Source organism: Oncorhynchus mykiss, chromosome 20 (genome assembly GCF_013265735.2).
Source record: "Oncorhynchus mykiss isolate Arlee chromosome 20, USDA_OmykA_1.1, whole genome shotgun sequence".
Taxonomy (NCBI): Eukaryota; Metazoa; Chordata; class Actinopteri; order Salmoniformes; family Salmonidae; genus Oncorhynchus; species Oncorhynchus mykiss.
Window position 1 is genome coordinate 2400943 of NC_048584.1, and position 12462 is coordinate 2413404.

Consider the following 12462-nt stretch of genomic DNA (forward strand, 5'->3'; position numbering starts at 1 on the left):
AAATTGAAAAAAAAGGGGGCCGATCCTTAAGAGGTTTTTAATAACATGGACTTGGACGATAGCATCCAAAAAAAGTATTACAAAATAAAAAAAATTTAACTTGCAACCAGAAAAGACTGACATTGTAATGAACCTCATGACAGATGGGCTTCTTTGTTGGACATGCGCAAGCAGATAGCACATGTCGTGTTTCGCTTAACAGGTTGTACGAGGAAAGTCGCTGTATGTTATACCTGGATTAAATGCCCCATGAGCAAAAATGCTGTGTCTTCAACCCAGCTCTGGGTAACTTCCCTTCTGTAATCTAATCTATTTCATATACATTAATTGACTTCAACAACAAATTGTTCTTTGCTGTTTTTATTTGTGTTTCAAATACAGGAGAGTTATTTAAGGTAGACTCAGCGATATGACGTGGATGCAGAAAGTAAACAGCATAGTGGGTCAATTTCCGCACCAACTAAAAGGGTTGAAGCGCGAGGCTCAACTTCTCCACTGTTTTGGTCCCGTGGCTACCAGGTTGCAACAGTGTGAAGCGAACCCGTTCACATGCTCAGATACTGTATATGACAGAGAGAAGTCTTGCATCTCACTCATCTCAATATCTGCGATGCTGCTCGGGGCAAAACATTTCGCTGAGTATCTAATGTATAAACAAAGATTTGTCAAGAACTGTACAATATTTACAGACTGTCTTTCCAAGGAGAAATACCCCCCCCCAAAATATATCATCATAATATGCAAAACATCAGACATAAAAATGAAATGACCATTTTCTCTTTAAATATTACTAATTTATAACCATTCCTGTAAGGGAACTTGATAATGTTTCTTTCTCTTTGCAGCTGCATGATTCTGATGACCTAAAGCACTATAATGTCGGTTTTAAATATACCCATTCTCTACAGACAAAGTTGATGCCACGTTTCCGTCTCATCCACCCATCTTTTGTGTCAAAGAAAAAAAACAAGACAGCTCGGATATGTGGGTGTACGTACAATAGAACGTTTAACGTGAAAAATGTTAATGCTAAGGCGGCATCCCAGCACTTGTGAGAGTTTGTTAAAATCCTCCTCATAAATAATTTAAATGGGTTTATATATTATCACATAGCTCACCGGTGCCGCTGCCTACTGTCGCATAGAACGAGTGAGAGAATTAACACCGTTATGTTGCATCCTTTCCACAGACAAGCCATATATTCACACCGCTCACTGCACTCCTCTAATGCAATGTTTAAAAACAAATCATTTATGTAAAAACAGACAGTAATAGATTCTCCGAAACGTTTCTGTCTGACGCACAGTTTTACGATGTCTGTGAGGCAATCCACGTGACTAGGTGCAATAGCTCCTCCTTCTGCCTTCGGTGTATTTTCTCACCTTGGTCTTTGCCTCCTGATTGGTCAGTACAATCAGGTACAACACCAGCTCCTGTGGGGTCATCATCCATTCTCAAGGTCAAGTCAATTAATTGCTATATTTTTGTCAATGAACTAAGGAGGTCGCTCTCCAAGGTCACACCTCTTGTTCCTCGAGTTTCAAGTTGTCCGTCGGACCCACACGACTCCAGGTGGGATGGGACCTCTTACCTCGTTCCCCTTGTTCGCCCACCTCACCGTTCCTGGGGCCTAGTTTCTGTGCCTTTTGTTCTTTCGCTTTCTCTTTTCTTTCTGTCTTCCATCCCCTCTGTCTGTCGCTCAGGCCTTGGCGCTGAGTGTGAGCAGCTCGATGAAGGAGTTGAAGAGGGTGTCCAGCCAGCCCTGGTTGGCCATACACTGCTGCACCACCTCCTCCTGCCCAGGGTCCTCAGCTGCCTGCTCTATAGTGTTGGTCTGCCAGGGAAACACAAATATAAACACACTATACAGTATATTTAGACTATGGTAACATGTCTGTTTGGTAAAATAGAAGTACATGTGTCAAGGCTATGGTGTGTCTACCCATGGAATAAACATTATCTATGCTGGGTAAACACAATATTAATATAAACTAGGGCTGTGTTAACGCGTTACAGCTTGTGACTAGTTCATGTTGAAGAACATGGATAACCTAGGCCTGGCTGATCTGTCGTCTTCTGTAGAACTGACAACATAGTTGGACACGTTGATATGCTCCTCGTTTCAGAAATTGGGAGAACACTCATTTAGAATGCCTGAAGCTATAACAGTGTGTGTGTGACTATGTGCAAGTCTTAGACTTCGAGAACATTGATACGAGGGAGTAAGCCTACTGAAACATTGAGAGCATTTTGTTTCTGATACAGATAATTGTGTGTTTCTGGCCCATACAATCAAAGTATAGTATTGCCTGTAACTCAATGAATGCCCTGCTTTTTAGAGCCAAATTTGAGCAATTTCAAAAATTGCAATTAAATTGTGTTTAACTACTGAAAGATAATTATTTATGTTTGTTTGACAGCGTTAATATAAAGACAATATTTAGAATTCCTATCAGCCATTGTTGATTAGCAAATAATTTACTCTGTCAGCAGGGGATTTCAACCACAATATATCTGGTGTGTTTAAGCAAGGATTAAGGAATAAAATACATTTGGGTAATATTTCTGCTGGGTAAATTAAAACAATATTTAAATAAACCACAGTAGGGGGAGACACAAATAACTGTTCTTGATACAATATCAACAAGAGAAATATATATCAAAAAGGTGTATCTATTACAATAATATAAAATACATGTCCTTACCTCTTTCTTGCAGTGTAAGAAAGTATGATATTTATAATGATGCAGGGAGTGATAGAGGCTGTAGATCCGACATGATTCTGTTGACAGTTTAAGGTCCTGGGGGAAGACAGATTAAAAACAATATTTGGAGAGAATAAAATCCACCTATATAGTCAAGGTTCAACAGTGCGTCATGAGAATGCACATGACACGCACACCTGCAAACACCTACAAACAAACTATCAACTTATGGGAGAGATGGGCAACACAACCTAGCAGCTGTTGAACTGATTGTTGGTAATGCCTTTAACACAAAACATCACTGCAAATACCCACAAACACACCCGCCCCCTCAAAAACACATACAAACACAAAATACTTGATTTGAATCCACAAATTACATTACAGTCGAAAAACAAACAATTCAACGGACAAACAGTGCCTTCAGAAATGATACACACCCCTCAACTTATTCCACATTTTGTTGCATTACGGAATGAATTCCAAATTGATTACATATATTGTTTTTCCTCTCACTCATCTACACACAATACCCCATAATGACAAAGTACAATTTTTTTTGTATTATTTTGTGCAAATGTATTGAAAATTAAACGCACATCTCAAACACCCCTGCCTCCAAACATGTTAGAGTCACTGTTGGCAGGGATTACAGCTGTGAATGTTTTCTGGCTAAGTCTCTAAGAGCATTGCACACCTGGATTGTACAATATTTGCACATGATTCTTTTTAACATTTTTCAAGCTCAGTCAAGCTGGGTGTTGATCATTGCTAGACAGCCATGTTCAAGTCTTGCCATAGATTTTCAAGCCGATTTAAGTCAAAACTGTAACTAGGCCACTCAGGAACATTCGATGACGTCTTGGTAAGCAACTCCAGTGTATATTTGGCCTTGTGTTTTACGTTATTGTCCTGCTGAAAGGTGAATTTGTCTCCCAGTGTCTGTTGGAAAGCAGATAACCCGGTTTTCCTCCAGGATTTTGCCTGTGCTTAGCTCTATTCCGTTTCTTTTTATCTTAAAAAAAATCTCCATAGTCCTTGCCGATGACAAGCATACCCCATATCATGATGCACCCACCACCATGCTTGAAAATATGATGAGAGGTACTCAGTGATGTTTTGGTGTTGGATTTGCCCCAAACATAAGGCTTTGTATTCACATTTTCTGCCTTGTTTCAAACAGGATGCATGTTTTGGAATATTTGTATTCTGTACAGGCTTCCTTCTTCTCAATCTGTCATTTAGGTTAGTATTGTGCAGTAACTACAATGTTGTTGATCCATCCTCAGTTCTCCTATTACAGCCATTCAACTCTAACCGTTTTAAAATTCAGCATTGGCCTCATGGTGAAATCCCTGGGCGGTTTCCTTCCTCTCCATCAACTGAGTTAGGAAGGATGCCTGTATCTTTGTAGTGACTGGTTGTATTGATACACCATCCAGAGTGTAATTAATAACTTCACCATGCTCAAAAGGATATTCAATATCTGCTTTTTTTATTTTCTACCAATAAGAGCCCATCTTAGCAAGGCATTGGAAAACCTCGCTGGCCTTTGTTTGAAATTCACTACTTCACTAAGGGACCGTACAGATAATTGTATGTGTGTGGGGTACAGAGATGAGGTAGTCATTCAAAAATCATGTAAGACAGTATTATTGCACACAGAATGAGTCCATCTAACTTATGTGATTTACGCAAATTTTTACTCCTGAATTTATTTAGGTTTGCCATAACAAAGCGATTGAATACTTATTGACGGAAGACATTTCAGCTTTTATTTTGAATTAATTTGTAAAAGATTCTAAAAACATAACTCCATTTTGACATTATGGGGGTATTGTGTGTTGGCCATGACACAAAATATCAAATTAATCCATTTTAATATTCAGGCTGGAACAACAAAATCTGAAAGAAGTCTAGGGTTGAGAATACTTTCTGGAGTCAATGTATATGGACACTCGGGGATACAGAAAGCACATTTCCAATACAGCTTAGCTGCCCATGACAGCTGACACGGAGCAGTATCTAGCTAGCTGCTTTGTCTGTCTTATGCAGGCCTGCAATCTGAAGGCCATGTACTGTCAAGCCTATGTACGTACACGGCCGAGGCCCCCAAATATCAGTACCACCACTTTGCACTGGTAACTGGTGTACAAATTACCTCGACTAACCTGTACCCCTGCACATCGACTCAGTAGTGGTACCACCTATATATAGCCTCGTTCTTGTTATTGTGTTACTTTAGTTAATTTGGTAAATATTTTCTTAACTCGTTCTTGAACTGCATTGTTGGTGAAGGGCTTGTAAGTAAGCATTTCACGGCGACAAATAAATAAAGTTTGATTTGAACGTTTCAACAAAATTGGGATCCTTAACGTTAAGAAGAATCCCTAACCCAATAATAAAAAATAAAAAATGTACGTAGATGCAGAAAGTAAACATCATAGTGGGTCAATTTCCTGTTACTAAAAGGGTTGACGCGCGAGGCTCAACTTCTCCTCTGTTTTGGTCCCATGGCAACCAGGCTGTGAAAAGCGTGACGCGAACCTGCACACATACTGTGTGTGAAATGTTGTATCTCAATATCCTAGCCTATTCATTGATGATAGGCCCCGCTTTACAGAAGTTGAGACATTGTGAGTTAGAAACCGTGAGATACAGCTATTGATTGCCAATAGACAGGCCTAGTGCACGGTTCTGAATGTCTGCCTGGTGGCCGACCTGACTCTATACCGTGACCCTCCCCTCTCTCCGTCCCTCTCCGTCCCTCGCTAGCTCGCTATGAAAGATGCAAGTGTTTATGTTCTCGAAAGTACAGCATCTAAATTTGCCTCCTCTGTTAAACAAATACTGGATCTTGACACTTGGGAGTTGACGTCGGAAGGCGACGTGCAAGGAGCCGAGGAATCAATTATTTTGGAGACGACTCCACCACTACGTCATCGTCGGTAAGAGTTGAAAAAATGGCTGAGAAAGGCAAGCGACAGCAGCAAAGTCCTGTGTGGCAATACTTTTATGAATTTCTATCGTTTTAATGGAAAACCGATAAAGTAGTTTAAACATTAAATAAATGTTTTCCATTTGTCACATCTCTACTGGTAATCAAGGCGGGTGATAATTCAGCAACTTGGCAGCAAAGGTCTGCTCCATATAGGAATCAAAAGAGCAACCCACCTCCAAAATGAGCAACTCCCTCTGGCCTCCCCACACAACAACATCTGGCATATTTGGTATGCAAAACCAGCCACATCAGAACTGCCGACAAACACACACCTGTGGTTTGGGTAGGCTCTTCTTGACTCTGTTAAGGGTCTTGCGGTTGTAGCCCTCACCACTGAGCCGCATCCACACAGCTCCTGAATCCAGGGGGTCTGCCGCCATGTGAGGATACATGTGCAGGGTCTCCTAAGAGAGAAAATGGAAGGAAACCATACACACAACCAGTCAAAGGTCTGGACATAACTATTGAATGAGTAGACATTTGTACTATTGTCTACACTAGAATAATAGTGAATACATCAAAACTACAAAACACATGGAATCATGTAGTAACCAAAAAAGGTGTTAAACAAATCAACAAAATATTTTAGATGAGATTCTTCAAATTAGCCATCCTTTGCCTTGGCAGCTTTGCACACACTTGGCATTCTCTCAACCACCTTCTTGAGGAATGATTTTCCTGCCGTCTTAAAGGAGTTCCCACAAGTGCTGAGCACTCGTTGGCTGCTTTTCCTTCACTCTGCGAGCAAACCAGATGGGATGGCGTACCGCTGCAGAATGCTGTGGTAGCCATGCTGGTTAAATGCGCCTTGAACTCTTAAAAAAAAAATCACAATCAGTGTCACCAGCAAAGCACCCACACACACACCTCCTCCATGCTTCACGTGGGAACAATTGATTTGGAGATCATCCGTTCACCTACTCTGCGTCACAAAGATACGGCGGTTGGAACCAAAAATCTCAAATTTGGACTCATCAGACCAAAGGACAGATGTCCACGGGTATAATGTCCATTGCTCGTGTTTCTTGGCCCAAGCAAGTCTCTTCTTATTATTGGTGTCCTTTAGTAGTGGTTTCTTTGCAGGAACTCGACCATGAAGGCCTGATTCACATAGTCTCCTCTGAACACTTGATTTTGAAATGTGTCTGTTACTTGAACTCTGAAGCATTTATTTTTGCTGCAATTTCTGAGGCGGGTTTCATCATAGCGCTTGATGGTTTTTGCAACGGCACTCGAAGAAACTTTCAAAGTTCTTGAAATTTTCCGTATTGACTGACCTATAATCTGCTGGTCCATCATTAAAGCCGTCAATCATGTAATGTGTTGGTCCATCATTAAAGTAAAGGAGGAAATACATTTCACAAATTAACTTAAGGCGCACCTGTTAATTTAAATGCATTCCAGGTGACTACCTCATTAAGCTGGTTGAGAGAATGCCAAGAGTGTGCAAAGCTGTCATCAAGGTAAAGGGTGGCTACTTTGAATATGAATATAAATAAATATAGGTGTATGTCAACTTCCGACTTCAACTGTAAACATCTCTTTTTTTTTGTTTTAGATTTAATTTAATTCCAGGTTGTAAGGCAACAAAATAGGAAAAATGCCAAGGGAGTGAATACTTTCGCAAGCCACAGTAAAAACTATAGATTAGGGACGATTTTTTTTTTTATTGACTGATTTTCTTATATGAACTGTAACTCAGTAAAATCTTTGAAATTGTGGCATGTTGCTTTTTATATTTTTGTTCAGAATATATACATATATTCAGTATATTCAGAGCAGGTTACCTGGTGCTGAGTACTCATGTTTACTCTCCTCATCAGTCTCCTCTTCTGTTCCACGATGATGCCATCAATCTTCCTCATTCCAGGGAGGTACAGCTCATCTGAGAGAACCAATGGAGATGGAGAGGAAAGCCTGATTAAATGGATGTTTCAAACGACTGTCAATCATTCCAAACCTGGGGAGGCTAACTAGGGGCATATTCAGTTGATGAAATGTTTTGCTACATTGCGGAACGGTTTGTACTGAACCTAATGCTTTCCCACAATGCTGTGCACTGTTCAACATTCCTCAAGGTATGTTTGCTGCTGTTTGGTGTGTGTGGCCTGATCAATATGGGTGTAGGGTTGCACATTTTGGGAAATATTCAGAGGTCGAAACTGTCCGTGGGAATATATGCAAATTAATATTAATACCATTTCAAATGTAGATGTTTTTTGCATTGGCTATATTTACCTATATTAAACCTTTCCCTTATCATAAGTAGACAATTGCAAATAATTAAATCCTTCCAATAGAAATTAAAAAACAAAACAATTTAGCTACGTATTGAACTTTAATTAAATTAGTTGACTCTTCACATGGGATGACTTCACTGAACAACAAAGGGAATATTGAATGATACCCAACGATCCATCGCATCTCCCAAAAACATTTTCAACATACATCTGTAAAATGATAGTCTAGAAACTAAAGCTTTGGTCGTCTTCCTCTCAAGTTTCTATATATTCTCCCTGGACCTCCTCAATGTTCACCTCTTGAACATCAGACTGAGGCCTCATCTTCACTGTCACTTTCCAACCTTGTTGAGGATGGCTCGTTGTCAGGCTCAAAAAAAATCTAATTTGCCCTATAGCCACCAATTTTTCAACCCTTGTATTGGTCAGCCTGTTGCGTGCTTTGGTGTGTGTTCCCAAACAAGGACCAGTTGCACTCTGAGGTGGCTGATGTTGGTGGGAATTGGAAGATGGAGGCAACAGGGGAAAGAGCCTCAGATCCACAAAGTCCCTTCCACCAGGTGGCTGATGAGATATATTGGCACGACTGCCAAATTGCATCTCCATCCCAAAGCCCTTGCTTGGAAGTGTACTTCGCCAGACTGCCAAGAACATTGCCCTCATCCAGGCCAAGGTGGCGAGACACAGTAGTGATGACACCATAGGCCTTGTTGATCTCTGCACCAGACAGGATGCTCTTGCCAGCATATTTGTGGTCCAACATGTATGCATTGTTTATGGGCTTCAGGCAGAAGTCTTCACACTTTTTGATCATTTCAGAACTGCAGTTTCCTCTGCTTAGAGCACCAGTGTAGTGGGCAAGGCAGGTATCTTCTCTTACATCTGAAAGCAGAGTCTGAACATCAGACAGAATGGCAGTCTCCCTTAATCCGTGCAATGGCTAGTGCTATAGGTTTCAGGAGTTTCAGGCTGCTTACCACTCTCTCCCAAAATACATCATCCAGGAGGATCCGCTTGATGGGGCTGTTCATATCGGCAGACTGTGATACAGCTTGGAGAGACTCCTTCCCCTCCAGGAGACTGTCATGATGACAACACCACCCCAACGGGTGTTGCTGGGCAGCTTCAATGTGGTGTTCTTACTCTTCCCACTTTGCTTGGTGAGGTAGATAGCTGCTATAACTAGATGACCCTTCACATACCTAACCATTTCATTGGCTCTCTTGTAGAGTGTTTCCATTGTTTTCAGTGCCATGATGTCCTTGAGGAGCAGATTCAATGTATGAGCAGCACAGCTAATGGGTGTGATGTGAGGGTAGGACTCCTCCACTTTAGACCAAGCAGTCTTCATGTTCGCAGAATTGTCAGTCACCAGTGCAAATACCTTCTGTTGTCCAAGGTCATTGATGACTGCCTTCAAATCATCTGCAATGTAGAGACTGGTGTGTTTGTTGTCCCTTGTGTCTGTGCTCTTGTAGAATACTGTGTGAGGGGTGGAGATGATGTAGTTAATTATTCCTCTCCCACGAACATTCGACCACCCATAATTGATGATTGCAACACAGTCTGCTTTCTCTATCATTTGCTTGAACTCTGTTGAACTCTGTTGAACTCTGTTGAACTGTTGCATTATTCACATATGATTTGGCACAGTATTTGCAACTGTACACAGCTTTTCCTTCTACATTAGCTGCAGTGAAATGTCTCTACACATCAGATAGTGCCCGTGGCATTTTCTTGTAAAGATTTGAAGAAAAAAAAAACAAGTAAAAAAAATATATGTACAGATAAAAAGTTATGAAACAACTCCTTTTTTTTATTTTTATGAAACATGTATGGAAATAGGTGAATGAACACTCAGTTAGCACAGTGTTTGCAAATGTACACAGCTTTTCCTTCTACATTAGCTGCAGTGAACTGTCTCCACATCCGATAATGCCCGTGGCATTTTCCTGTAAAGATTATAATTGTTTTAGTAGAAAACACTTACAGTTAAGCAGTTAGATTAAACAAATCCTTTGTAAGATAAATGTGTTAAAATGAAACAGATTAACACTCCTCAGTTAGCAGGCTCAAGCAAGCTAAAACCCACATGGTGGCAACAACTAACTAGCAGAAATTGTTAACAAGTTATAAATTACTTACACTTTGCTGTAGGCTACTATTTACTAGTTCACAAAAAAAGCATGTAGTCCTTGGCTCAGACAGTGTAATAGTGTGGGCTCAATAGCATCTCATTAGTGTGCAAGATCTTGAGAATCAGCTGTACATGTGATGAAAGAATGCACTGTGCATGCAGAGGGTTGCAATTCCATTGAATTGGGGATAGTTTAAACAAAATATGCCACAAGACCTAGAATTGCCTTATGTGTATCCCACTAAAAAAAGGTTCACTGTTATAATTTAAGCAAAATTCCAGGGCTTAACTTCCCATGGAAAATGTCCGACCCTTTGCAACCCTATATGGGTTTGAGCATTTGAAATCTCAAAACCGAACACAATCACCATAATCACAACATTCACCTGGTCGTTCAAAACAGCACTGTTTCCATTCAAATGAACGTTGCACGTTTGGCACTGCCTTCCCTTATCAAACTCTTTACCGACATATTACAGCAGATATGACAACACTAGTTGCTTTTCAGAAATGAGCACGAAACAATCAAGGGAAAAGGTCAGAAACTATCCCTAACCTTATTCACACTGTATGGCCGACCCAAATAACACTGTGCTGACTCAGATACTTTCTTCTCGCCTTGTCCTTTCTAGAATGGTTCCAGCAGCTACGGTGACTGAGTAACCAGGCTAGCCCAGTTCAGCTCGGGTCTTTAGTGTGAATCGGGCTACAGTGTCCCTTTATATCAATTACATCTAACTCTTAACAAGAATGACTTAGGGCCAAACCCTCAACTTGGGATACGCATGAGGCAACTTGTGCTTGACAAAAAACTTTGACGTATTGCAAGATTAATGTCCATTGCTTCAGTGTTGAACCTTTCTCTGCCCCAAGGGGCATAGGAAAGTTAGGGTTTGTCCAAAGGGTAAGTTAGACGTTCTGCACCTGTTCGGGACAAATCCTAACTTTAACTCTCTGGATGCCACTGGGATGTGAGGTGAATGAGGTGGAATGTTATGAATAGATCAGACATGATAGATCATCATATCTGAACACTAACTTTGAGCGCTCCTGAACAGGGCTGTCCGTGTTCATTAGGACACACCGAGATCAGTTCCAAATTGTCCCTACCCATTTCAGTCCCAATTTCTTCCATTTGGAGCCAAATGAACATGACCTAGGCTAGGGCTACAAATATATTTATTTTACCAAATATAGCGGTCTGATTTGCGATATAGATCGAAACACGAGTCTACTGTTGGAATCATAGAAGTAGAATGTCATTTAAGAAGCAAAGTGGAAAGCAGCATTGTTCTTGTTTGGAACAATCGGTTAACTGCATTTGACCTAACAGAGCAGCATGCTTATTTTGAATCTAACAGTGGGGAAGAGGAACTGCGCTGCTTGAGTGCGCTGCAAAGCTTTTTGTGTGGGGGAAGCAGCTGCAACAGGAGACAGGGAAAGAGACGACAGAATAAACTATGACGATATTGACAAAAATCCATATCATGATAAAATACATTTTTTACAATACTGATAAATTATTTTTTGGGAAGGTGCGCAGTTACTCTCTGCCTTTTTTTACATAATCTCAAAGAAATGTCCATAATATATTAGCCTAAGTCATTTGGTTACCAGGTGGATCCAGCAAAAGGCTGCAAAAGAAGGCATAATAAACATTTTCCCCAACTCAACTTTATTCAGAAAAGTGTCACTCACATTAAATTGAGATGTGGACAATTGACATGGATAAAGTTCCCAGCGTTATGTTAAAATCCTTCTGGGTAACTTTACCTTTCATTGTAAACAAAAAATACATTTTCCAAACCCCTGATTACAATCTCAACTGTATTAGTTCTTTAGTTTCAACCATTTGAAATGAGTAGCTAAATAACAAAAATATTAAAGTATTTTGAATAATAGGCTGAATATTAAATAATAAATATATCAGCAACAAAAAGCACTGTTCAGCGTCTCTTAAATACACCAAAAATATAAAAACACAACTTGTGTTTTATGAGCTGAAATAAAAGACTGCAGATATATATAACACTCACAAAAAAAAATTAGCACAAATATGTTTACATCCCTGTTAGTGAGCATTTCTCCTTTGCCAAGATAATCCATCCACCTGACAAGTGTGGCATATCAAGAAGCTGATTAAACAGCATGATCATTGCACAGGTGCACCTTGTGCTGGGAACAATGAAAGATCACTAAAATGTACAGTTTTGTCACACAACACAATGCAACAGATGTCTCAAGTTGAGGGAGCGTGCAATTGGCATGCTGACTGCAGGAATGTTCACCAGAGCTGTTGCCAGAAAATTTCATGTTCATTTCACTACCATAAGCCGCCTCTCGTTTTAGAGAATTTGCAGTACGTCCAACTGGCCTCAC

The 12462-nt window shown here is 40.3% G+C and overlaps 1 protein-coding gene across 1 annotated transcript in view; it reads right to left on the bottom strand.

The window, feature by feature from the left end:
- Nucleotides 1-344: 344 nt before the first annotated feature.
- Nucleotides 345-12462, bottom strand: part of LOC110498812 (proline-rich protein 12) — a 51449-nt gene continuing 39331 nt past the window's right edge. Inside the window, exons 12-15 of the mRNA XM_036955599.1 lie at nt 7494-7591; nt 5979-6110; nt 2706-2801; nt 345-1834 (exon numbers count right to left, since the gene is read on the bottom strand). Of these exons, the coding sequence (XP_036811494.1) occupies nt 1700-1834; nt 2706-2801; nt 5979-6110; nt 7494-7591 (461 nt within the window). The 3' untranslated portion in view covers nt 345-1699. The remainder of the gene's footprint in view (nt 1835-2705; nt 2802-5978; nt 6111-7493; nt 7592-12462) is intronic.